The 27,864-nt window shown below is 21.1% G+C and overlaps 7 protein-coding genes across 14 annotated transcripts; 4 read left to right on the top strand and 3 right to left on the bottom strand.

Moving 5' to 3' along the window:
* Positions 1 to 1,053: 1,053 nt before the first annotated feature.
* On the bottom strand, positions 1,054 to 3,890 carry LOC122714793 (TNF receptor-associated factor family protein DDB_G0272098-like). 3 transcript variants are annotated; one of them, XM_043936468.1, is made up of 9 exons: positions 3,640 to 3,890; positions 3,279 to 3,415; positions 2,893 to 3,170; positions 2,436 to 2,724; positions 1,973 to 2,338; positions 1,815 to 1,901; positions 1,610 to 1,720; positions 1,421 to 1,528; positions 1,054 to 1,329 (listed from the first exon to the last, which is right to left on the bottom strand). In XM_043936468.1, exons 1-9 carry the CDS (start codon positions 3,680 to 3,682, stop codon positions 1,138 to 1,140), a joined length of 1,611 nt encoding a protein of 536 aa, XP_043792403.1. In that variant the 5' UTR covers positions 3,683 to 3,890; the 3' UTR covers positions 1,054 to 1,137. The 3 variants fall into 3 exon arrangements, with proteins under 3 accessions (XP_043792403.1, XP_043792401.1, XP_043792400.1); XM_043936466.1 differs by having other exon boundaries at positions 3,279 to 3,565; positions 3,640 to 3,889; XM_043936465.1 differs by having other exon boundaries at positions 3,279 to 3,514; positions 3,640 to 3,889.
* Positions 3,891 to 4,022: 132 nt separating this feature from the next.
* On the top strand, positions 4,023 to 5,510 carry LOC122714794 (solute carrier family 66 member 2). The gene is made up of 5 exons (XM_043936469.1): positions 4,023 to 4,157; positions 4,233 to 4,554; positions 4,627 to 4,763; positions 4,871 to 5,087; positions 5,176 to 5,510. Exons 2-5 carry the CDS (start codon positions 4,361 to 4,363, stop codon positions 5,366 to 5,368), a joined length of 741 nt encoding a protein of 246 aa, XP_043792404.1. The 5' UTR covers positions 4,023 to 4,157; positions 4,233 to 4,360; the 3' UTR covers positions 5,369 to 5,510.
* Positions 5,511 to 5,767: 257 nt separating this feature from the next.
* Positions 5,768 to 9,129, top strand: LOC122714851 (mitochondrial uncoupling protein Bmcp). Of its 5 annotated transcripts, none has more exons than XM_043936566.1 (8): positions 5,768 to 5,922; positions 6,269 to 6,361; positions 6,468 to 6,600; positions 6,713 to 6,992; positions 7,148 to 7,266; positions 8,443 to 8,503; positions 8,566 to 8,655; positions 8,806 to 9,129. In XM_043936566.1, exons 2-8 carry the CDS (start codon positions 6,289 to 6,291, stop codon positions 8,929 to 8,931), a joined length of 882 nt encoding a protein of 293 aa, XP_043792501.1. In that variant the 5' UTR covers positions 5,768 to 5,922; positions 6,269 to 6,288; the 3' UTR covers positions 8,932 to 9,129. The 5 variants fall into 5 exon arrangements, with proteins under 5 accessions (XP_043792501.1, XP_043792500.1, XP_043792503.1 ...); XM_043936565.1 differs by having other exon boundaries at positions 5,769 to 5,922; positions 6,453 to 6,600; XM_043936568.1 differs by lacking the exon at positions 5,768 to 5,922 and having other exon boundaries at positions 6,053 to 6,361; positions 6,453 to 6,600; positions 6,713 to 6,762; positions 6,850 to 6,992.
* A 584-nt stretch (positions 9,130 to 9,713) lies between these two features.
* LOC122714936 (protein FAN-like) lies at positions 9,714 to 14,076 on the bottom strand. 2 transcript variants are annotated; one of them, XM_043936737.1, is made up of 16 exons: positions 14,015 to 14,076; positions 13,584 to 13,817; positions 13,311 to 13,509; positions 13,047 to 13,232; positions 12,908 to 12,979; positions 12,636 to 12,844; positions 12,403 to 12,565; positions 12,160 to 12,314; positions 11,730 to 11,908; positions 11,534 to 11,665; positions 11,227 to 11,442; positions 10,861 to 11,137; positions 10,512 to 10,742; positions 10,324 to 10,412; positions 9,995 to 10,246; positions 9,714 to 9,859 (listed from the first exon to the last, which is right to left on the bottom strand). In XM_043936737.1, the coding sequence occupies exons 1-16, from the start codon at positions 14,026 to 14,028 to the stop codon at positions 9,762 to 9,764; spliced, it is 2,706 nt and encodes a 901-aa protein (XP_043792672.1). In that variant the 5' UTR covers positions 14,029 to 14,076; the 3' UTR covers positions 9,714 to 9,761. The 2 variants fall into 2 exon arrangements, with proteins under 2 accessions (XP_043792672.1, XP_043792673.1); XM_043936738.1 differs by having other exon boundaries at positions 11,239 to 11,442.
* Positions 14,077 to 14,362: 286 nt separating this feature from the next.
* LOC122714864 (ubiquitin carboxyl-terminal hydrolase 5) lies at positions 14,363 to 18,249 on the top strand. The gene is made up of 13 exons (XM_043936594.1): positions 14,363 to 14,702; positions 14,785 to 14,910; positions 15,031 to 15,207; positions 15,277 to 15,383; positions 15,461 to 15,988; positions 16,183 to 16,254; positions 16,309 to 16,501; positions 16,605 to 16,757; positions 16,826 to 17,007; positions 17,106 to 17,488; positions 17,572 to 17,784; positions 17,920 to 18,029; positions 18,096 to 18,249. Exons 1-13 carry the CDS (start codon positions 14,607 to 14,609, stop codon positions 18,159 to 18,161), a joined length of 2,406 nt encoding a protein of 801 aa, XP_043792529.1. The 5' UTR covers positions 14,363 to 14,606; the 3' UTR covers positions 18,162 to 18,249.
* A 910-nt stretch (positions 18,250 to 19,159) lies between these two features.
* On the bottom strand, positions 19,160 to 24,787 carry LOC122714764 (unconventional myosin ID). Its single transcript, XM_043936417.1, has 15 exons — positions 24,602 to 24,787; positions 23,410 to 23,516; positions 23,077 to 23,272; positions 22,703 to 22,922; positions 22,401 to 22,613; positions 22,126 to 22,329; positions 21,819 to 22,017; positions 21,593 to 21,762; positions 21,187 to 21,447; positions 20,877 to 21,121; positions 20,593 to 20,755; positions 20,174 to 20,506; positions 19,915 to 20,105; positions 19,545 to 19,793; positions 19,160 to 19,465 (listed from the first exon to the last, which is right to left on the bottom strand). The coding sequence occupies exons 1-15, from the start codon at positions 24,688 to 24,690 to the stop codon at positions 19,252 to 19,254; spliced, it is 3,054 nt and encodes a 1,017-aa protein (XP_043792352.1). The 5' UTR covers positions 24,691 to 24,787; the 3' UTR covers positions 19,160 to 19,251.
* Positions 24,788 to 25,239: 452 nt separating this feature from the next.
* On the top strand, positions 25,240 to 26,686 carry LOC122715104. Its single transcript, XM_043937030.1, has 3 exons — positions 25,240 to 25,528; positions 25,964 to 26,297; positions 26,447 to 26,686. Exons 1-3 carry the CDS (start codon positions 25,351 to 25,353, stop codon positions 26,529 to 26,531), a joined length of 597 nt encoding a protein of 198 aa, XP_043792965.1. The 5' UTR covers positions 25,240 to 25,350; the 3' UTR covers positions 26,532 to 26,686.
* The last annotated feature ends 1,178 nt before the right edge of the window (positions 26,687 to 27,864 follow it).

Raw genomic sequence — 27,864 nt, 5'->3', positions numbered from 1 at the left:
ATAATAAATATTTAATATTAAGTTTCATTTATAAATAGTTCAATTAATTTTTTGATAAAATTATTTTAATATAAAATAAATATAACTCGAAAACAAAATTAAAGCATATGTTTGTATGAATTTTTTTTTTTTATTATTATTTTCATGTATAGAATATAGATTATCTATTTAAACAATTTTTCGATGTGATGGGATATTCTGTATAATATTTTGTTTTATTTTTACATTATTTTTATCTTATATCAGATTAGTTATTATCTTAATATTAAGAAGAAAAAATAATAGAATATAATTCTAATAGAAAAAAGTGATACTTACTATATATTATTATATTACTATTACTATTAAGTTTCAAGAAATTGTTTAATTTTAATATCTTTTTGTAATTTAGATTTCTTTTATTATTTTTTTAGATTGAAAATGAATTTTATAATATATTTACATGAAATAGTTATATTTCTTAATATAGAATCAAAAATTATTAATTTACATTTTTAAATTTATTTTTTCGATATTTACTATTTAATTATATAATAAATTTTCAATTTATATAATATTATTTAAAGTCAAATTTTAAATAACATTATAAATATATAAATTTGTTATAAGTAAAAATGTATGTTTACATTTAAACATATATTAGTAAGAACAAATAAGAGCAATAATTGTTTTAATTTTGTAACTAATATATCATATGCAATATATGCATTAAATATAATGATCTTTACAAATATTGTAAAAATGTGTGTGTGTATATATATATATAATGCTTATATATATATAAGCATATGTTATAATTGATATATATATATATATATATCTAATATTTGAATACTGCAAATGAATCTAATTACATATATATATTGTAATTATATATGTACATCTGTAAAATATACTTTTTCATAATATATTTTATTTTGTTTGAATAAGATAAATAGAAACAATAATATAAAAGAATCAAGTGAAAATATTTATGTAATACTTATTTTTAATAATAAAAGAAAAAATAACTATATTTAAATTTTTTTTTGTCAAAATATAATATCTAGAAAAATCAACATGAATATTTAAATTTATATAAATATATTTTAGAAATTGTTACTTATTTCCTTAGTTCAGCATTATATATCTATTCTTTTATATTTGTACTTTTTTATTCTTTAATATTATAAGATCATCAGTCATAGAAGCTTTTTCTTGTTCATTTATTTGTACATCATATGATTCTTTTAAATTGGAATTAAGTTGTTCATCTTCTTTCACTCTATATTTTTTTTTTAAATTTTTATCTTTAAATTGATTTTCATCTTTTTTAATTTTCGTTTCAATCTAAAAAATATTTATATTCATAAAATAGAATATCATATTTTAAAAGATCATCAAATCATAGAAATTTTTTGTGTTCATTTATTTTGCATACCTCATGGCCTGTTAAATTAGAATTAAAATTGTTTTCTTCTATTCTACATTCATTGTTTGAATTTTCATTTTTGAATTGATTTTCATCTTTTTCAATTTTCGTTTTAATCTGAAAAATATTTATATTCATAAAAATAGAATGTTACATTCTATAAGATCATTCTTTTTATTTTTTATTTACTTCATTTACCTCATATTCTGTGAAGTTGGAATTAAATTGTTCGTTTTCTTCTATTTTATATTTATTATTTGAATTTTCATTTTTGAATTGATTTTCATCTTTTTCGATTTTCGTTCCAAACTAAAAAATATTTATATTCATAATAATAGAATATCATATTTTACAATTATCTAAGATTATAGAAATTTTTTTCTGTTCACTTTACTTTGCATACCTTATATGATTCTATTAAATTGGAATTAAATTGATTGCTTTTTTCTATTTCATGTTCATTTGAATCTTGTATGCTTTTTGTGTCAATCTAGAAAAAATATTCACATTGATAATGAAATTTTGTAAATTACATATTACTGTAGTTTATATTGAACAAACCAATAAATTATCTTTGCTTTTGAAGGAAAGTTTTTTATAAATTTTTCGAGCTTGTTCAGGATCGATATCAGCTTCTATTAATGATGTTAAGACATCTCTTTCGGTTACACGTAATTCAGGATTAGCATCAACTAATAAAACTGATTTTTTGCCTATTGAATTATTTTTGACTTTATCCAATTTTTGATACCACATTAATTTTTCAGTTACTCTATCTTCATTTAAAACTTTCGGTGGTGTTGGTGGTCGAACTTTGCTAATATTTAATAATTGCTGATATGCAACATTATTTATATCTTCTTCTTCTGAATTATCCGATATATTCAAAGCAAGTTTCAATTGATAAATTTCATACAACATTCGATTCTATTTAAAAATATATTATATTATTTTATATTTATATATACATTATTATATTTAATATTATTTTATAAATTTAAATAATAAATAACATAATCCTAACCATATCTAAAACTTTCTTGTTTTTTTCAATATATTTTTTGAATATCTTGTTTAATTCATCATCAGTATATAAACCATTTACTATTATTTCATGTGTAATTTCATACATAAGTTTAGCATATGTTTCTTCTTCATCTTTTTCATCGATTTTTGGATTATCTATTAAATTATCATAAAATTGATCAGCATTTTCATCACTTCTTGATGTGCTAATTTCTGATGAAAGATCATCATTGACGTTTTGTGATAAAAAACCACAAGATTCACATAGCATTGAATTTTCTTCATATCTATGTACATTTGTATTAATATAAATAATTAAGTAAATAAATGATTAATATAATGATAAATAAAGTATTTATAATTATATATAATTATAATATATATATAATTATAATTATAAATTTTAAAATGAATTTAAATAACAAAGTAAATTTTTTTATTACATTTGATCTTACCTATCATCATGAAATTTCAATGCGTTTTTCGTATTTATAGGATTAAATATTTTTCTATAATTAGTATTTGATTCTGTGCATTGTTTTCTTATATTGCTACTATTCGATATAAATGGCTCTGAAGTATTTATTTTATATATTGGAGAATTAATATAAGCTAAGTGATTACGTAATTTTGGTTTTGAACAGATTGCATTACAATCATAACAAGTAGTAAAATATTTCTGTGCTTGACATTGGCAAAAATACTTTGAACCATTATTCATTCTTAAAAAATCCTATTGATTAATGAATGAAATAATTCGAATTTATTATTTTTTCTTGCATATATATGTTATAATATTTTATGCATAATTATTATTATAATATTTATAAATAATTTTTACCGCTGGATGATATGAAGTATCGTATGCCAACTTATCAATTATATTATTTGTAATATCTGTTTTTGCACATTTTGGTTTCCAGCCAATTTGTTTACATGCTTGCTTTTTTTTACGCATATAGGTTTTGTTTCTGGCATCTACAACACATTTTGCTAGTAAAATGCGTCGCAAATGCGCGCTCATAGAATTGTACGCTGTTAATTGCTCAAAATAACTTTGTCCATTTTGATTGTACACTATTCAATATAAATTTACGGGTTACAAAGATAATTTTGCAAAATATATATCTGTTGAATTATTTAAAATGACGATATTTCAATCAAATTAAAAGATATAGAACAATAAAAAAATATATTTTTACCAGTGCTTTTAAGATTAACTTCACTCTTATTACATCTTGTCATTTCTTGAAAATTATAACAAGTTTGCTTGCCTATGAATTTTTCTTATCTTATACTTAATGTATTAATTAAAAGATATTACAAAAATTTTAAATGATTAATACGAAGACAACAAATTTATATTTTATGAAATGTATAATGACATGAAAAACACTGTAATGTACACGTATATATAAATTTAAAGTTGTTATTATGGGTTACTAAGCAACAATATAATCATTCTTCACTTTGTCGTATACTTATCGATACTATTCTATACTTCATTTATAATTATATTTATAGTTGAATATTTAAATTCTTGAATGTATCACAATTTACGTTACCTATAGTCGGTAACTAAACTTTGTATCAATTCTTTAGTTTATCAATGTTCACAATTATAATAAGAAATTTTTTTATGCATACATATATATATAGATTTAATAATATATTTAATTGTAATAAAACTATATGTTAAATAAAAGTCAGTCGTTATAAGGTATGTATAGGTATATATTATCGCTTTTCAGATAATATGTATTTGCACAATTTATCATTTTTTTTTTACTATCAGGTTTATTTGATTTTAATGATTCATTGTCAATATGATATTTAAAAAAATTGGAGCCATAACCTAGAATTAAGCATATAGTGCAAAGCATTATAGATAATAAAATATGAAAATAGAACAAAAATATTACGATGTATAATGTTTATGAGCAATTAACTATTAAAGATTTAGGAAATTGGGTTGCTTCTGGAGCAATGATATTTGGTGGTATTATTCCATATGTACCACAATACAAAGAAATTAAAAAAAGGGATAGTGCAGAAGGATTTTCTCTTTATGTATGCCTTACACTTTTAATTGCTAATACATTACGTATTTTCTTTTGGTTTGTATATTTATTTTATATATCTGATATATTTTTGTCATATTAAATAATGTATTACATATTTTTTTACAGGTTTGGGAAACATTATGAAATACCTCTTTTATTACAAAGTATATTTATGATTGTTACTATGTTTATAATGATTAAACTATGTATAAGTGTACAAAGTAGAAATCAAGTAATAAAAGTTAGAGAACGTGTATTTTCAGGTATTTTTAAATATGACAAAATAAATGAAAATAATATATATATTATATGTAATATATATAATGTATATTCAAAATTTATAACTTATATTTAAATTTAATTTGTTTAGATTTTGATGCAAATTTTTTTTGGAAATGGACAGATTTTCAATCCTATTTAGATTTTATGCTATTGTTTGCGGCATTAATAGGAATATTAACATATTTGTTAATAGATATACCAATATTTGTTGAAACTATTGGATTATTTGCAGTATTAACAGAAGCTATGCTTGGAATACCACAATTTTTACGTAATTTTTTTAATAAATCTACTAATGGAATGAGGTATAACAAGAATTAATTATAAAAAATTAATAATAAATAGTTATTTGAATAATATTTAAATTTTTAAATTACTTTTTTATGATTACAGTATTTTTATGGTTGCTATGTGGACATTAGGTGATGCATTTAAAACTTGTTATTTTATTATAAGAGAAGCTCCAATTCAATTTGAAGTTTGTAGCACTCTTCAAGTTATAATTGATATTGCAATTTTAACACAGGTATATATTTATCAAAGTAGTACAGCAATACATACAAGAGTCCCAGTTCGAATAGATTGAGATACTTTATATATGTGAATGATATAATATACTATTTCTATACTTTTTATTGACTAAAAAATTTTATCTAAAAATTTTTATTACATTGAATTTTTTATACATTTTAATTGTATTTTATTATGTATTAATTTTTTTAAATAAAATTTTGTTAATACAATAAGAAAAATTAAATTTAAATAAAATTGTAAAACACATTATTATATAATATATATTTACAACAGAAATAATTCATAAATCATATATATTTAAACCTAATTGAAAATAAAATTCATTTATTCATATAACTAGGAAAATTTTATATAGGAACTTTCAGAATTTATACTATATATTTGCAGTAAATTCACAATGATTGGTCGCAGCTTTTAATTTTAATTTACAATTTTTTTTTAATATTTTTAAGAAATAATGCTTAGATCAATCTGTCTCTTGAATTTAATAAAAATAGATTTTCAAATAAAATAAAAACGATAATATAAGAAATTACTATTTGTTATTGATCATTACTTATACTTAAAGTTTATAGATAATATACTTACAGATATTTACGGTTACAGGTATAGTGATTTTTATTAATGAAAACATTAATTTTAGTAAAAAATTTTATATATCATAAAAATATATACATATATATATATATATATATATTACATTTTGCATATTTATATTATTATATTTTTTTTAATATTTTGATATAATATTATTTTAGAATTCTGAATGTAGCTCTCTATTTTCTAATCGAAATACATAACCTAGTTCTTTAGTTTCTTAATTACTTTATAATATATTTTATAAATTATATTATTAATAAAATATCATTATAAATTATATTAAATTTATATTAAATATTTAAAAAAAATAAAAAATTAAAAATATTTATATTTATATTTATTAATTATAAAGTACCAAACCATAAAGTTGTAATGGGAGAAAGTCAGTGGAATGATTGGAAACCTTTTATTTACGGAGGTTTAGCTTCAATTTTTGCAGAATTAGGTATGTAATATAATACAATTAATTTGTAAAAGTTTATTTATAAATCAACAATCAATTTATTTATTATTTCTATAAATATATTTGTGAACAGGTACTTTTCCTTTAGATACAACAAAAACACGTCTTCAAATTCAAGGACAAAAATTAGATCAAAGATATGCACATTTAAAATATTCTGGTATGACTGATGCTTTATTTCAGATATCACAACAAGAAGGTTTCAAAGCTCTATATTCTGGGTAAATGTAATTTATATAGACAAAATATAATATTATTTTATTATTAAAATAAATTACTTTAATGTTATTAATATTATATTGAGTTAAATAAAATTATTTTATTTATATATAGAATCAGTTCAGCTATTTTAAGACAAGCTACTTATGGAACTATAAAATTTGGTACATATTACTCTTTAAAAAAAGCAGCAATGGATAAATGGGAAACAGATGATTTAGTTATTATAAATATTATTTGTGCTGCTTTAGCTGGCGCTATTTCAAGTGCTATAGCTAATCCTACTGATGTAGTAAAAGTACGTATGCAAGTAACTGGAATCAATTCAAATTTATCATTATTTGGTTGCTTTCAAGATGTATATCAACATGAAGGTGTTTGTGGTTTATGGAAAGTAAGTTAATTATTTATAAATTTTAGAAACATGTATATATGTTACATATATATATATATATATATGTATATATGTATATATGTATATATATATATATACATAATCATATATACATATTTTATTTTATATGTATTCATAAATATAATTTTATGTAGGGTGTAGGACCTACTGCCCAAAGAGCAGCAATTATTGCAGCTGTAGAACTACCTATATATGATTATAGTAAAAAAAAATTTATGATTTTATTAGGAGACAGTGTTAGTAATCATTTTGTGTGAGTAAATCATTTTTACTTATGTATTTAATTCTATATTTTATTCTTTGTGTATATACTTATTATATATTTAATTTATTAATATTATCATAATAATATAATTATTAATATATATATTTTAATTTATTATATAACAAATTTATTCAAAAGTAAGTTTATATTGTTAAATAACTCATTTATTTAATATCAATATCAAAATAATAATACCAAAATGAACCCTTATCCGGGCTATTTCTATTCATGTAACATGTTTCTTATATTATTATTCTACTAATAAATATTTCATAATTGAATTTTTGAAGCAAACAAATTTTATGCTCTTTTACAATATGTGATGTCATGTAAGTATATTTAAATAGAAAAATATATATTAATTTTATTTAAAAATTTTTTTATTTTTATTATTTTTAATATTAAAATTGTTTATTATGTTTTTTAAATTGTCAAATATTTTTTTATTTTATGAATTTTAATAATTAAAAACTTATTAAAACTTATATTATAAATGTAACTAACAAATAAAAATCTATATTTTAATTTTGAAGTTTATTTTTATATTGTATAGATAATAAGATGTTTTTGTTTTTAAAAATAACAGGTAATAAACTAAATAAGTCATATAATTGCTATAATGACTTATATTTATTAAAAAGGAAGTAATATTTTTCTAAAAATGAAAAATTTTATTTCTAGGTTCTTTCACACTGTGGTGCACATGGGCACATGTAGTACGTGGACATAGAGATGACCACAGAGAATCAAAATGGAAGTTATGTTTAATATTTCTTGTTTTATATAAAATTATTAAAATTGTGATCCAGATGATTAATTGCATTATAAATTATTTTGGTTAGCGTGTGTTTCATATAAATTTATTATTTATAATTTTGAAATGATAAAATATAAAATTAAATACTTGTTTTGCTTTTCTTTATATACTTTTAAAAATTTCTTTTATTATTAATTATTATTATTTTTTAAAAATATAATATATGAAAATATATTATACAAAATAAATTAATATTTAAATAAATTTTATGTAACATTATGTAGACATCACAATGTATAATTTATAGTGCTTGGATAAGGGTTGGTTTAATTTAGTGTAACAAAATAAAATTTTAAAATTAAATTGAATATATTTTGTACATATATATATATAATTATATATTTCAGGTCCAGTTTTATAGCTAGTATGGGAAGTGCAATAGCTTCTACTCCTATAGACGTCGTTCGTGTAAGTAAATGATTTATAAATATTTCGTTTATATTTTTATCTAAATGATAATACTATTATAGACACGTTTAATGAATCAGAGGAGGATACGTACTACAGGTGGTATATTACCACCGCATATTTATAATGGTAGCATAGATTGCTTTGTACAGGTATATATCAAATATCAAACACACACACACACACACACACACACACACACACACACACACACACACACATCATATATATACATATATAAAAAAAAAGTGTGCATATTTTTTTTATTCTTTTTAATAATATGAATTTTATTTTTTTTGCAGACTTTTAAAAATGAAGGATTTTTAGCTTTATACAAGGGTTTTGTACCTACTTGGTTTAGAATGGGACCATGGAATATAATATTTTTTATAACATATGAACAATTGAAAAAACTAGATGATTCATAATAATGCATTGAATTGTTCAAGTAAATAATAATAAATGAAAAAAATATGTATGAACATACGATAAAACAATTGTAACTAGAATTTGTAATGAATATTTGTATTATATAATTTATTTTTATGAAATTTTATTTAAACATATAAAAGAAGCTATGCAGAAAAAATAACAAAAATAAATAGAACTTATTTTTTTTAATTATATCCAAATTACAGATTAATAAAAATATTTATAATAAAAAATATGAAATATCGAATCAATATTAAAAAATATTAATTATTTAATATATAAATTAGAATGCACATTACAATTGCATTTTATAAATTTAATGTAACTTTAATAGCTTTTTTAAATTTAAATATAGTACCACATGTTAATTTTTTATGTTCCTTATATTTATATTTGGATTTTTATAAAAATATAAGATTGGTTAAAATTTTTTAAAATATATCTAAAAAATTAAAAAAAAATTACTTAATACATATTATTATATATATATCCATATTATATTATATATCCATAAAAATTTGTTAAATTTGCAAAAAGTATATATTAAAGAAACAATATTTCAAATGTATGTAATATTTGTATTGAAATTTTTTTTATAAACTATTAGGAATGCATAACAGTATGATATATTAAAATATTATAAATATAAATATATGCAACAGATATTAAAATATTCAACAAATATTATAACAATTTCAAATGAATATAACATGTATGTATAATTTTTTTGCTATATGTTTACTAAGTTAAAAAGTTTTGTTATAAATTATTATAAATTAATAATGAAATTTATAATTAAAAAATCTTTCATTGAAAATAATACTAATTATACATTTTTACAATTCCACACAATTATCTTTTTATCTTTTCCACCAGTTAAGATTATATTATTTTCTGTTGACACTGATAATGTATTAATTGGACCTAAAATATTAATAAAATATAATTATTAGCTTTTTAATTATTAATTAAATTAAATCAAATATTGAAGTAATAGATTTTATGATATATAATACAAATAATTATAATTAATTAATATTAATATATAAAATATTGTACCATCATGGCAATGTATTTGCGTAATAAAAATTGCTCCTTGACGATTCCAAACATTAATATTACCATTGTTATCTCCTATTAATAAAAAGGTTTTGAACCACGTTAATGTTAAAGGTTCATATTCTATAGTCGTACGATAAATCTGAGTACTCGTATAAATATCAATAATGTTTAACATTTTATCCTCTGCACATGATATTATACTTTTTCCTTCTTGATCAAATACCATTGCATTTATTTTATAATTATGTGCTGTAGAGAATAAAATAATCATATATCTTAAAATAAAGAAAAAATTATTTTAAACTTTACAGTGAAATATACTTTACCTTTTACAGTGAATTGAAGATTATATGTATCCATATTCCATAAAAAAATTTCTCCATCTTCTGTGCCAGATATCAATAATGTTTCGTCTCTATAAATATTTCAATAAAAAGATAAAAATATAATATTAATATTAATAAAATTAAAAGTATAGTATTTAATGCAATTTATAAAATATAAATAATTTTACCCTGATATATTAATGCAAGTTACTTTAGAATCATGATCTAATTGTGCTATAAGGCACTCAGCTGGTTTAATTTTTGTCCCAGAAGAATAACTTTGCCAAACTTTTGCTGTACAATCCCATGAACCAGAGATAATAACCTGTCGAGTAGTACTTAGTGCTAAACAAGAAACAGCATCTTCATGGCCTTGAAGTACATCTATTATTCTACCAAACTCAATATCATAGAATATTCTGTAAAAAAAAATATTAATTAATAGAATGAAATACACATACAAATATATACAAATATAAAATATTATAAAAATTATAAATAATAATAATATAAATAAAATTTACTTAACATACTCACAGTGTATTGTCCCAAGAACCAGCAACTAATATATTGCGATGAGAAGATGTATAATATGATATGCAAGAGGAAAGTGGTAATAATGATAAAGGTACATTACGCGTTAATTTTTTATTTTTTATGCTATATAATTTAAGCATTCCATCTTGTCCTACTGATATTACTTCATTTATTTCTTCCCTATTCGTTATGATAATACTACTTACACTTTCTTTATGAGATTGAAACATTATTAATTCATGTAATTCGAAAATCTCTATAGGATTTTCCTCATTTTCTAAAAACACGAGAACAATGTTTTTATTAATCACAATGTGCGCATTTATATTTTAATAGATTAATTTATCAATTGAAAAAATATTATACCTTTATATATACCTTTTTCGTTTTTAGTTGATATTAAATCAATTTCAGTATATAATTTATCCAGAATAAACATTGAACGTTTTGGATGTGGTAAAGTAAAAATTTGTTTTGGTATTTGACCAAACTCCATGATTTGTATTTCCAAACCATGTCTATCATTAATATCTCTAATAGTATCTAAGTCTACTGCTCCTTCATAGCACAGATGGAAAAATACTAGAATACAATATTAATATAATTTATATAAATTATATTATAAAATAAATATTATTTATACATTAATTTTTACAATTAATACTTAATTTACCATTATTAGCTTTCTCTGCTTCAATTCCTCTCTGTTTATATCCAAAAATTAAATCAATCCAATGATGAAGATTTTGAGAAACATAATCATTCTCTAAAGCATTTCTTAATATTTTTACGAAATGAGCTGGTCCTGGGATTCAATAATTAATTTAGTTGAACTTTAAATAATTATTTGTAAATTGCAAATTACATACCATTTGCCCATGGTGGTAATTGTACATCTCCTATTTTTGTTCCATCATATCGATAACCAAAATCAATACCATAACTATTTACTAAAAAATCACCACCGTTGTTTATGTCATAAAATTCCGGGATCAGTTCTTTAAAGTCAGACATGTTCACCAAAACATTTTTCCATACGTCAGCTACACTGTTAGGTGTTTTTGTTGGTAAGAGTGAAACAAAAAATCGATTCTGCAGAGTCGACAGAGTAATTATGTATTTTTATGGTACAATAAGCAATTACCATAAAATTTTGGCTTGTCTGTACGATTAAAAACTTTATTCACATATTCTTATTATCATTATTAAACTAAATAATACATACATTTTTTTAATGCTTATGAATTTAGTACTTTGAAAAAAACTGTAGCAATATATCTTTTTATAAAATATACATACCTATTAAACATTCTATCTGGATGATCAAATCTTCCATTTTGTAAACAAAGCATGTACTGAGGATATTTTCGTACTAAATAAAATAATACAAATCCTGGTGCACTATAATGAGAACCATACAAAAATTTTGGTTCTGACATTTCTAAATATCGTTCCTAAAATATAATACCAATATTTCTGACATTTATAAGTCATTATTATTAGAAAAAATAAAAATAATAAATATATATATATAAAAAAAACCTTTAATCTTTCTAGCCGATTTGATTCAAGAGCTCCAATAGGTTTTGAAAGATCTCTATATATTCTAGGATCTTTTAAATCCAATGTAGTAGATGTGTAATCTTGTAATACCCATGGCATAACTGGATATTGGGTTAAATCATGAAAAGTTCTATCTGCTAAACTGAAAAATAATACTTAAATTAATTAATATTGTAAAATTTGATACTATAATTATAATCAATATAAATTACCTATTAATATACAAAAGATAATCATAATTTGATAGAGAACCATTCTGCCATCTCATAGTCATTTGATCTTGAGGTACTCTTTCTAAAGAAATTGTAGGTTGATTTAATAAACTTGTATATAATTCATCTCTATCATTTTGATTTTTTAATGATATAAATAAATGTTCAGCCTTATTTTCAGGTTGACGTAACCATTTAATTTCAAGCCCCTTAAAAAAAATTGATATATATCAAATTATAATGATTACATTAATTTAAAAGATCATACTTACAATTTGACTTAGAAGAAATCGTCTTTTATTAATATTAATAATATCTTTTAGTTGTATTTTTAGAACTGGATGCTAAAATCATAAAATTATTTCTTTAGTATGAATAGAAATTATTTATAATTATCATTAAAATACATACTTGATCTAAATTATTATAAGGTTGAAAATAAATTCTTGAAGTTGTTAAAAGTATTCTTCCTGGATTTATAACAAGAGGTAACACTTTATTTGCTTGAATTTCTAACACTACCTGTTCATATAAATCCTCTAACCACGAAGTATCAAATGATACTCTAGACTGTCGAGAATGTACAATAGCCATAATCTATATAAAAATAATAATTTTATTATATATATTATTATATTTTAATGTAATAATATAAATAATAATTTTAGAAAATACCATAGCATTTTGTTCAGCAGTTGGTAAAGTAGCTGCTCTAAATAGTTGTAGAATATGTGGAAGGTAATCATCTATTTTTGCATAATTAAAGAAAAAGTGAAAAGTAGCATTTTGATGTATAAATTTATATGGTGCAAGTATATTCTTCTCTAGCATCTTTACATACTGCTTACATTGAATCAATAATATATTGCCACATCTTGCAAATAAAATAAAATTTGTTAATAAAAAAAAAGTAATTATAATTATGTTAAAAATCAAAAATATACTAACTTTGTTATATCATTGTTGGATTGACATTGATCAATAGTTAGAGTTTCTTTAAGTTGAATCTTAATTAAAGGCTGATTAATATCTTTATTTACAAATACTAATGATTTTGAACATAATTTTAATCTTCCATCTTTCCAGTTTTGTTCTTCTGAAGTAGAATTATCAAATAATTTCATTTGAACACTATAATCTTCAAAAAATATTTCCCCAGGTTCTAAAAGGAGCATAGTGAACCTGATACATACAAAAAATTTTTTATTTATTAAATGATTATAACATGTCATTAAATAATTTATTATTAAAAATATTTAATATAAATGATAATTAAATTAGTGTATATATTTTAAATTAATTTATATATATATTTAAATATATTACTAGAAAGTAATTATATTTTTATAAATAAACATATAATTAAAAGAAAAGATTACCTTTCTTTTTCCATTGTTACAAAAATAAATATAAATTATAATGATAGTAAATTGTAAATGATACGCATAATTAATACTTTTTATCAATCAAATTTACGTGATCATTTCTCATTAAATAAAATATAAATTTTATTTTAGGTTGTGTTAAATGACAATATGAATCATCATATACGTATGTATATATCTTTTCAGATGGCTGTTAATGAAACAATAAGGCTTGCTCTATTCGATGCATTTCTATATATACATTTAAAAATATAAAAATTAAAAAAGGAAAATATTTCTTATTATTTAATTAAAAACTAAATATAAATAAAATATAAAATTTTTTCTTTATTTCATTATTTTTTAAAGCAATATTAATATACTTAAATATATTATATTAAATTGAAGTATAAAAATCGTGTGACGAAGTTTTGAGCACCACTGATTTTTAAAGAGAACCGAGAAGAATCGAATATATTCCGGTTCTTTCGTCTCATTTCTCAAATCACGCATATCATCAATACAACAAACCGGTGCTCTTTAAATCGGTCATTTTCAATTTATTCAGACATTTTTGTTTCTTTATAGTGATTACATTTTGTTTATAATGGAGAAATTAATGAAACATTTATCCAAAATAAGGATACCGCAGAAAAATGATAAAATATACAAGGATGAATGTGTTTATTCTTTTGATACACCAGTAAGATTTCATGATGATTTTATAATTAAAGATGATAATATAATCTGTTAATTGTATTATTATTTTCATTATTCTTTTTAAGGATACTTGTACTGGTTTGTATATTAATCTTACTACGTTCTTGGGATTAGGTCAGGATTATATACAACATTATTATCAATTAACAGAAAATCCTATATTTTTACATATTAAAAGGAGAAGGAAAGAAGTAAGCTTTTTATTATTAAATTTTAATATTGAAAAATATATTGATATAAAATATGGATTGTTTATATATAATGATTAATGTTATTTATATATATATATATATATATATATATTATATTAGATTCCTTCTAAACATCAAGGAGATGGTCCTGAAAAGAAAATTACTAGATTAGCAATAGGAACAACTGATGGATTTACACCAGATCAGCAAAAATATACTTATCATGAATCTTATCAAATTATTATTTTACCAGATTTTATTACGATACCATATCCAACAGATAATTTACCCCAAGAAGTAAGTTTTATATAAAAAAACATAAAAGTAATAATAAAAATAAATTATAAAAAAATATAATTTATATAGGTTGAAGTTGCAATTAAATATATATTGGAAGCAGAATCTGCAACAAAAGTAGCCGAAGTAGAAGCATTGACTGGAACTTGGGATGGAGAAATAAAAGCAATTTCAAAGTAAGAATTAAAACTAAGATATTTGTTACAGTATAAAATATTTTTATTATCATCTTATATAAATGTCAAATTTATAGACATGCAGCAAATCTTAAACAATTAGATAATGGAAAAAAAATACCACCCAATGGATGGAAATGTGAAAAATGTGATTTAACTCAAAATCTTTGGCTTAATTTAACTGATGGTAGTATTTTTTGTGGACGTAAATTTTATGATGGAACAGGAGGAAATGATCATGCAGTTGAACATTATAGAGCTACAGGCTATTCCTTAGCTGTAAAATTAGGAACTATAACTAAAGAAGGAAAAGCAGATGTATTCTCATATGATGAAGATGATATGGTTGAAGATCCAAATTTAGTATCACATTTAGCTCATTGGGGTATTAATATTGCCCAAATGGAGAAAACTGATAAATCTATGATAGAACTTGAATTAGATCTCAATCAAAGATTTGGAGAATGGGTTGCACTTCAAGAAACAACAAGTAAATTAACACCTTTGTATGGATCTGGATATACAGGACTTGCTAACTTAGGAAATTCTTGTTATTTAAATAGTGTCATGCAAATGTTATTTGTGATTCCAGATTTTATTAAAAGGTTTGTAATTTAATTTCAAGTAGATAAATTATATTATAGAAACTAAATATAATACAAATATATAGTAGAAACATACATAGAAAAAAATTTAATCACTGTATTGCAATAATTATTCAGTCAATATATTTTTTAATAAAACATTATGTCTTTCTTCATAATAGGATCAGTATTTAATAATCGGAGGTGAATTTCAGATTTATAGATGGTGCATCACAGATATTTCAACAAAATTATACCGATCCAGCTAATGATTTTAATGTTCAAATGTAAGTAAAATTACAACATGTGAATAACTTTAAGATACAAGATTGATATTGTAGGGCTAAACTTGGAATTGGTTTACTTTCTGGTAAATACTCTGATCCATCAGATACAAACAATGAACACGAATCACGACAAGGTATTCCGCCTCGGATGTTTAAAACATTAGTCGGTCGTGGACATCCCGGATTTTCCTCAAATCGACAACAAGATGCACAAGAATTTTTTCTCCACATCATAAACATAATAAATGTAATCATATTATATTTTATATTTTTAATCAGATATATAAAAATAATTTATTTCATTTTTCATACGAAGTTACAATACTAATATCAGGAAATTGATCGCACAGCGTCACAGTCGTCGTCAAATGAATCCAACCGATTGTTTTAAATTTCAAGTTGAAGAAAGGTATCAATGTAGTCGTTCTAACAAAGTAAAGTATACCTATCGTACGGAATATTTATTACCACTACCAATACCTATAGAAACTGCTGTAAATAAGGTAAATAAATTATATAATTTATAAATTTTAATTTGAAAATTATCTTTATATATACATATTTTATATAGGATGAAGTCACAGCTTATGAAACATTGAAAAATGAAACTGAAGCAAAAGGACAAAAATTGGATTCGAATGCCCTTGTCAGACCACGTATAAAACTATCATCTTGTTTGCAAACATTTATTCGACCAGAAATAGTGGAACAATTTTATAGCTCAGCTTTAAATGAAAAAACAACAGCACAAAAGTAATATTGCAAAATAATGTATATATATATATATAATATATAATAATATTAAAAATATTGTACATAATACTATATACATAATAATGTATTTTTTATAGAACAACTAGGCTTGCTACTTTTCCGGACTATCTATTAATTCATTTAAAAAAATTCATGATGAAAGAAGATTGGACACCAGTTAAATTAGATGTAGCAGTTGAAATGCCAGACATATTAAATTTAAGTTCTCTTCGAGGATTTGGTTTGCAACCTACAGAAGAATTATTACCGGAAACAATTGGGACTGAACCTCCACTTATTTATGATTCCGTGATTTTGAATCAATTGACAGATATGGGATTTCCACCAGAAGCTTGTGAAAGAGCTCTATATTTTACAGAAAATCGTGGCTTAGAAGCAGCCACAAATTGGTTAATGGAGCATATTGCAGATTCAGATTTTGCAGATCCTTTTGTACCTCCTGGAATCGATGTCAAACCAGGTAACTAAATGTTTTTACAAATTTTTTTATAAAATATTTAATTATCAATCTACATATATTTTTATATATTTATTTATTTTTAGAAAAAAATAAATTTATAGCAAATGAAGATGCTGTAGCTATGTTAATGGGGATGAGTTTCACAAGAGAACAAGCAACAAAAGCTCTTAAAGCGACTGATAATAATTTAGAACGTGCAGCAGATTGGATTTTTAGTCATCAAAATGAATTGGATGCTTTAGAAAGTGAAAATGAACCAGAACATTCCAAGGAAATATTTAGAGATGGAATCAATCGTATGTTTGTATTTTTACAATATTTTATATTTATATATAATTTATATATTTGTATCAAAAACTAATTTACTTCGATATTTATTCTTTGTATTTATTTCTTTGTATTATTAAATATTGTATTTTTATATTTTATAGAATATAAATTAGTAGGATTTATATCACATATGGGTACATCAACAATGGTAGGACATTATGTATGCCATCTTCTGAAAAATAATCGATGGGTGATATATAATGATGATAAAGTATGTATAAAAAATATAAAATAAATTAAACATAACAAATTTATTTATTTGAATCGTTTATTACAGGTTGCATTATCTGAAAATCCACCAAAAGAATTAGGATATATATATTTATATCAACGCATTGATTAGATTATACAATTATTTTGTATAAAAAATGTATTCTATTACACTTCAACAATAAAAAATATAATAAATAAATTTGTTTTTTATTTTACAAAAAAATATTAGAAATTTTAATTGCATATAAATAATTTATTATTTATTGCCCAATTATAGTTGTTGTTACAATTTGATATAAATAAAAATATATAAAAACGTTGATTTATTTATATAATGGCACTATTTTATAATGTGTTATATCGTTTTACATTTTATATTTCAATTCGTACAACATCATTTACATAATATTAACAGGATTAGAAAATTTTAAATCTAAATAATGTAACAAATTTTTCAGTTGTATTTAATTTTTTGTATATTTAATATTTAGAATTTTATTAATCTATATATCAATTTCAACATGAATATAAATTATATATTTTTTATAAAATTATATATTTTATAAAATATATAATTTATAAATCTAATTAAATTTTTTTATAGTATATAAATATTTAACACTGTAACTAATGTAAAAATATATTTTCAAAAATATTTTAAGTAAAATGCCACATCGATAAATATTTAAGACTATTGTATCAAAAAATGATACATTTTTAAAACAATACTGTGTTAATTTCCTATTCTATTATTCTATGTTTATTCATTATATTCTAACATTTCAATTGAAAATTATTCATTATATTCTAACATTTCAATTGAAAAATTTACAACTTATTTCACTTAAGTAATACATTATTTATTCTTTATAATTTAAATGCATTACTTATAGTGAATTTTGTATGTATTTACATAAAACAATTTCATTAAGCAATGTTATATTATTTTTATATAGTAATTACTTATTTAATAACTTTTAATAATTTATTTATTTGCATCAAAATACTTTTTGTTATTAAATTAATATTGTCACTTGTTTTTAACTTACGATTCTAATTTATGTTCTTAATATTATTTATAAATTTGTACATTAAAAAATTTATAAATAAAAAAATATTTTCAAAAAATACTTTTGCAAAACATTATTTTAGTATATGTAATAATTTAATTGTAATGTTTATAATAAAATATTAAAAAGGCAGCTTAAGTATTATGTACTTTAGTTAGTGGTTCTAGAATGAAACCTTGTAGCAACATTTCCATCAATTATACCAATTGACGGCGGAATGGCATATATGATATTTTCACCATCTTTTTTAAATGTTGGTTCATAAACTTCAGGATTTACTTCTACTCGTAAGATTTTACTTTTATTTCCTAACATACATTTAAGTTTTACATCCACTGTAACTTGTAAATCAGCAAAACGTAATCTAGCATAAAATCATATCATTTTAATTTATATTCAAGTAGTCATACAAACAAAATTTTGAATAATCAATATATACTCACTGATTATATTTATTACTTAAAATACCAACAAGTTCTCCAATTCTATCATCTTTAGCAATGATTGACATAATAAAATCATTTCCTCGATTTGAATGAATTACTATAAGTTGATCTTTTCCAGGTGATACACTTAAACCTGTTATTTCTGTTATTGGCATACCTTTTTTCATATTTTTGAATTTAGAATTTTCAAGTTTGTATATTGCATGTTCAGTAACTACTAGTACACGATCTTTTGATTTATTAAATCTATAATTAAAAATTTAAAATAAAATTTATACTTATACTTAATATGATAAATTAATATAATATTTAATATAAATTAATATAATAAATTATATAATAAATTAATATAATATTTCATACAAACCTATTGGTTTTTTTAATAAATGCACTAAATAAAACTGCTTTAAAATGATCGGTATTGCGAAGATTATTTATTGAAGAATTAAAAATATCACTATGAGCATTTTCATCTGGTTTAGAAAGATAATTTCCTTCCCATCGTCTATCTTGTCCCCAATGAAGTCGTTTTGAACGTAAAACTATTCCCGCGGCCATCTAAGATAATATTAAGATAAAAAATTAAAACTAAAAGTTAAACATTTTAATTGATAAATATAACATACTTTTAATCGTAATTGAGGCCAATCCTCTCTAGGGATAAGTCTAAGAATCATCCATGCCCACCATCTTTCATACATTATTTTTAAAACAGATATTATATGTCTTACAGCGAAGTTTTCACGAGGCCAAATTAAATGTTTACCATAATCTCGCATTGTTTTTGCATTTCGAAATATCTTTTCTAATTCCTTGATATAAGCATATGTTTTATATTTTCGATAATGTTTCATTATAATAAGGGTAGCTTTCATCTTTTTGTATTTTTGACGACATAAATATCCTCTCCATTGTTTTTGTAATAATATTACGATACCTGGAATTAAATCACTACGCGCCTAAAAATAAACAAAAATAAATATTTTGACAATTGCCTCAATAAGCAAAATTTTAAATAGATTAAATTAGATAAAAATTAACGAACTTTCTCTAATTCAAAAAGTGTTTTAGGTGAACGAATAAATATTTTAGTATGTCCATATTCTACGTCATTACTGAATCCTTTTTCATCCATTAACATACGCACACCATCTTCATCATTACCACCTTTAAAATTTGGCCAAGTATATTGTGATATCATTTTATACCTAATAAAAAAAAATTTTAGTAATATAATTGAATTTTTGTAAATAATATAAATATATGATTATAATGTATATAATATAATCATATGAATATAATAATATACATTTATATGAATATAAATACCGTTTTAAAAATGTATCATATCGTCGACGGTATACGAAACCTGCTCTTCTAACTAATACATTTTCAAGAAGACCTAAATATCGTACTTGATGATTGACTCTTTCTTCGTCAAATACAACCGGTGATTTAACTTCATTAGGTTTTATACATCTAACATAAAATGGTTCTTTGCTTGTTAAATTTTTAACTAGGGCTGTCATGGAATTACGAAAAAGAGTTCCAGCTGTTAAAGGCCTTTTTGTTGTCTAAAATAAAATAGTATAATAATAAAAATACTTTTATAGCAATTATAAAATGTATATTTACATACTTTTAAAATATTTTGAGCACCTTCAGGCCACATTTTGCTAATTATTGGATTACTACTTTTATAAAGTAAACGTTTAAAGTCTTGAAATAATGTATCTTTATTTTTATCTAAAAAACCACTAATATTATATATTACATCTCCAGCATAATGTTTAATCTTAAATTGAACTTTATGTTGGAGTTCTTTATCCATTGGCTTTAATTGCCGAGAAGTATAATGTTTATGATCAAATAATTTTTGATCCATAGCTTCCAAAAGCATCTAAAAAAAATTATTATATAATAATTATAATATTTTAATAAAATATAATTAATTTAATTTTATAATAAATACGTAATAAATATAAATTATTAATATATATAAAAAATAATATAATAAATTAAAATAATAAATTAAAAAAACTAACTTCATCTGTAACTTTGCCAACATTAAGACAAGCTTCATCCATAATTGCTATAATTCCTTTATGAGGTTGTTCTACTAATTCACAAATTATTTGATTATTGAAATAATCAATATTTTGCCATGCAATACCTTCTCTTTCATATTCTTCCTGTTGTTGTTTTAATACTAATTCTGAAATATTATAAATATTAATTTTATTATAATAATTTTATATAAGATTTTCTTACCAATGAACAATTGTTGTAGTTTTTCATTACAATAATTAATACAGAATTGTTCAAAACTATTTACATCGAAAATTTCAAAACCATATATGTCAAGTACTCCAATTACAGTTCTATATCTTTTATAAGTTTCTGTATCATTTACATTAATTGCACTATTGACGCGAGATACAATTTCAGTAAATAATCTTTCATATATAGCCTGAAATATAATTTATTTTTCAAATTTTAAATTTCAAATTTTAATATTTACTTATTTTTTACATACATATATATAATAAAAAATTGTAAAAAAAAAAAAAATCATTACCTTTGCTAAGGCATCTCGACCATATTCTGCCTCTGTTGAAGTATGAGTTTTTTGCATAACTTCTCCACCAGCTGCAATAACTCTTTGCGTAAGAGCTGTACTTAATTCTTGTATACTGATAGAAAATAAATTTGCTGTATCATTCAAAGCAGCTCTATTTTCAATAAAAAGTTTATCCTCAATAAATTTAAAAGTAATATTACCCTATAAATCAAATATCAAATTAAGAACAATCTAATAACTTTTTAATTTTTTTTATTTTAATTATAACAAACCAAATGTAATATCCCAGCAATGATATTCCAAATTGTTTGCATTTCATTTTGAGTAAATCCAAGAATAGACATAGCAGAGGTAACAGTTTTATAATCACTTTTATCAGTTGGACTTGCTTTATTACAATTTCCTGCACCAACATAAAAGTATGCAGCTGGATCTCGTACTAAACGTAATTTATTTAATTCTCCTTCACTACATCCATTTATTAACTAAAATTTTGAATAAAATATTTTATATATTATATAATATATTAAATAAAATGAAAAATAATAAAATAAAATTAAATTATTGTAAATACTTGATAAAAACAATGAAAATTCCTTTCACCATTTTGCTGATATACAACTCTTGATTTTTCTAATAAATAATTAGTAACATGCCCACCAATTGGATCTCCTTTGAAATTAAAATCTATATCCATATATTTTCCAAATCGAGATGAATTATCATTTCTATTTGTTTTTGCATTTCCAAAAGCTTCTAATATTGAATTGGATTGTATAAGAATATTTTTTACTCTGAAATATAAAAAAAAATAATTTTAATTAAAAATAAAAAATTATAAAGATAAATAAAATAAAGATAATTATTTTATTATACTTAAAAATAGATAATTTTTTAAAAACTTTAAATAATAAAATATATTTCTTATGAATAATTATGAATATGTACCTTTCTATTTCTTGTTGACCACTTAAATTTGTAACTGCAGCAATATATTTCATAATAATTTTACTTGCTTCTGTTTTACCTGAACCTGATTCACCACTTATTACTATACAAGTATCACGTCGTTGTTGTTTCATTTCTTTATGCACTGCATCCGCAATTGCAAAAATATGTGGTGGATTTTCAAATAACTCTCTGTCTAAAATATAATTATCAAATGCAATTATTTTTATATTTATATTTATATATATTTTTGATATTATTTATGTACAGTATTTGACAATTTTTTAATGTTATTTAAATAATATTAACAAATATTTACAATATATTTTTTACCTTTATATTTATTAATATGTTCATTATCATATATATTTATATTCCTATATGGATTTATACTGACACATACCTCTCCAATGTATGTATAAATTTTACCACCATTATATCTAAAATTACACATATATAGAATATAATAAATGAAATAAATAATATAAATAATAAAAAAATCAATTAATCAATTTAAATCAATAAAAATTCAATATATGTAGAATATTATATTATTGAAATTTAACTCAAGAAAAATTTATATATTTACAATACTAATTTTTTTTTAAGAGATAAATATTATCTTTTCATCAATTATCTCCTTATCATTTACTGATATCAAATGACTATTACTGACTATTATTATCAAATGTTATAATAGTTAGTTATATAACAAATAAATATATATATATATTTTATTTATAAAATATTATGTATAAAATAATATTAATATATAATTGAATAACATATTAGAATTATTTATTTTTGTTAAATTATTTATCAATCGTGCGTTTAAATTTATTCATTTTTCTTAAATAATTTGTATTTTAATACGTATATACTTGAATAAAATAAATAATCCATTTTTAAATATAATATAATTAATTACGTTTTATATATATATATAAAATAAAAGAAGGCCAAAACATTTTGATTGTTAAATACATTAGTGAGTTAATGTAAAGTTTAAGTTACAAACCGATGACTCATAGAATACAAAACGAGATAAGATTTAAACATTTCTTATTATAAAATTAAATATATCATTCTTGAACATATGCTAATTTTTTTTATAAAAAAATATGAAAGTTAAATATTTATAATTATAGTGTTGAATATATAATTACAGATTTTACATAAATATAAAAACATAGAAAATATATAAATTTATAGTTATTGATATTTATATTATATATAAAATTATATTATCAATTAAAAACAATTCTAATTTTGATATAGTTTATTATCATCGATTTTGTAGATCGAATTCAAATCCAAATTATGAAGCCGAATTATAACCACCTGCTAATATACGGTTAGCCACGCCCTCTTGGTGGATGATCTATGAAGTATTTACTAAGATCATCGGAATACAAAAAAGGACACCTGTCATGTTCTTTAAGAAACAAATAACTTATATTCCTAAATTTCCCGCCAATTTCCTAATTTACCGCCTTATTCACCATTAGTCAAAATATAATCTTACCTAACTCGTAAATTATCCACAATCTTTTCTAATGTGATTTCATCCAAAAGAACCAAATCTCCGATACCAATTTCCTCTTGTATTGCCATTTTTTTTAATAATACATATATACACGTTTATGATTTTATATAAGTATACACAATTCGTTTCTAGTGGAGTCCAGCTCCCTTACACAGACCAAACTTCGCCGCTAAACGAATGACGAATGCGGTTAACTGGAATCTCCAATCTATCATTCACCCCTCCATAATCTTATAATTACAGTAGCGTTACAAAACATTGTCATCTGTTTTTATAATATAACACATTAAATATATTATTTTATAACTATATAATCATATGATACTATTAATGAAGTTATAAAAAAAATAAATTATTTTGATATAAATTAGGACAGAAAAATTTTCAAACATTGTCTTTATTTTTTATTTATTTTATTTGCTATAATAATATATTTTTTAAATTCTTTTAGAATTTGTATATATTTTTTATAAAGATTAAATTAATATTTAAAAAATTTTAATTCTTGAATTTTTATAAAAATTAATAATGATACAGTCCTGAATAAACGTTTTCCAAACGCATGCGTAGAAATTTTGTGTGTGTCACGTGTGTATGAATCGTATATCTATTTATGTATTATTATTCACTGTTATTTTTGGTAATACATTTTGGTAATATCATTTGTTATTCATAATCTTGTGAATATTCAATGCAGACGTATAAGTATTTATTGATTGTAAATTAAAATGGGCGAGAAGAAATTTAATTTTCGTTTAAATAAAACTAATGATTTAGTAACAAATAAAAATTGCATTGTACCAATGAGGTTATGGGAAAGATTACAAATGAATGAATGGAATTTTATTTGTTTACTCTTTGTAGTATCATTATCTATTGTTTTGGGAAAATTATATATAAATTATGGTAAGTGATATTGAGAGGAAAATAATACTTTATTTAAATCTTTGTTTTGTAAATTTAGTGTGTTTGTTAATAGACATTGCATGTGTTTATGCTCTGTACATACATATCTTATACATTTGATTAAGCATAAGGAATGTGTTTGTAATAATTTTTTCAATATCTTCGTATTGACAAGCTTAAAATAATAATTTATGTTTTAATGGAATATTATACTTATGCAATAGAATATCATTAAAATAAATTTGTGAATTTAATTTAATTTTCTTTATTTTTAATAAATTATGCTTTTTAAATTATATATCTGACATAACAATAAATATTTTGTATACAACTTTTAATAAGTTTAAAATTATAAAAACAAATTTTACTGCTGCCTTGCATGTTGGATATTTTATATAATATTGTGAATATTGATATTTATATATCATCTCTTAGGTAGTATTTTAGAGCCACAAAATAGTATTAAATATATAGTCTCAACAACATCTATATTTTCAAATATATCTAATATATTTGGTTTATTATATGTACCTGATGTATCAGAATTCAATATAAAACAATTAACAGTTCTAAGTGAAAAATTTGTTAATAATAGTCAATACGATGATGTTGTAAATGTAATGACATTATTTTTTAAATCATATGGATGGCTAATAAGAGCAGCAATATGTGGTCTTATTATGATGGGTTTTACTTGGTTTATAATTTACAAAGATAGCAGTATTCCTGGAATCAATCCACCTACTCCTTTTAGTCCTTCTAAGCAAAAGTAAGTTGAAATTTAAAAAAATTTACTATCAAATTATTAAATAACACTATAACAATTAATTATGTGAATTTATATATGTGAATTTTATATTCTTTTTTTCTGAAATTTTATTCTTTTTTAATTTTTTATATATTTTGTTTTTTTTTCAGATTTGCAAAAACATCAGGGATACAAATGAATTATTTGATTGGAATACTTAATGGTATATTAATTTTCGTCTACATGTGTCTTTAATGTTTTAACATTCTTGAACAAAATAATGTTGATGTGAAATGATTTGAAATAATGTTTATATAATTTATAGAAGATTGTATAATGTTGTATATATTTATTCATTATTACTGTTAATTAATATTGTATCTAATTTAATAATTAATAAGTAAGATAAATAATTTATAATATACGAATTTATAAATATTCTTGATAGAAAAAAAAGCAATTTTGTATATTAATATATAAAAAAATAATATTCTTAAATAACACTAAAATAAGAAAAAAATAACAAAATGAATTTTATATTTAAATTAAAAATGTTAAAATCAAAATTAAAATTAAAATTAAACAGATTTATTTCAATAATTTAAACTTTAATAAAAAAAATTAAATAATATAAAAATTCTAATTCTATATAAAAAAATAATTAAATGTGACTAATATGTATTAACATTATTATATATAATATATATATAAAATAATGCATATTATTTTATAATATTTTATAATATGCATTATATTATATATAAAATTATAAAAAGTACAAAATTATTATTACAAATCAACTATTTATGTTTAGTTATGTAATTATTAATTTCTTTATAATTTAAGACTGAAATTGTATATATAATATCTTTATTTATTGGTAAAGTAAAATTAAGTTCAAAAAGTTAAACATCAAGTATTAAATGTGGTACCTTTTACATTAATTTAACATTAATTATATTATACACATGTATATGTAAAATATATTATATCACTGTATTATAATGAATTAAGAATATTTTTTTAGTTGAAATTGTTGAAGAAATATTTGGAGAATATTAATAATTATTATAATATTGTAACATCTTAATTTTAATATTAACAAAATAAATTAAATTTAAAAGTTTTATTATTATTTGTTATTATTTGTATATTTTTAATCAATATATTAATAAAAAAAAATAAAGTTAATTAGATATTGAAACTGACTTTTTAATGTATAAATTTTATAGAATAAATATAGATGAGAAAAAGACAGAGATAGAATTAAGATAGAATTTAGCCATTGCATAAGAAAAATATTGTAAATAAAACTCATAGGCAAAAGATATATAGAGTAAGAATGAACCATCAATGCCATATTTTGAATACAAAAAATCTTTTCAAAAGCAATATAAAATAAAGGTAAGAATTGAAAATTTTTGAATATCTCTTAAATATCATGAGAGATGGCGCAGATTATTATTTTTTATTCTACTTTGTTTTAAAAAAATGTCATTGTTTCTTAAATGATAACACTAATAGTTAATTTTATTTTATCTCTATTTTTTTCCTATTATTTGTTATCCTTGTCTATGTGAATTTCATT

The sequence above is a fragment of the Apis laboriosa genome, unplaced genomic scaffold, assembly GCF_014066325.1.
Source record: "Apis laboriosa isolate Shangri-la unplaced genomic scaffold, ASM1406632v1 scaffold34_cov151, whole genome shotgun sequence".
Classification (NCBI taxonomy): domain Eukaryota; kingdom Metazoa; phylum Arthropoda; class Insecta; order Hymenoptera; family Apidae; genus Apis; species Apis laboriosa.
Note: the sequence above shows the minus strand (reverse complement) of the source record. Positions and strands in the feature narration are given on the sequence as shown.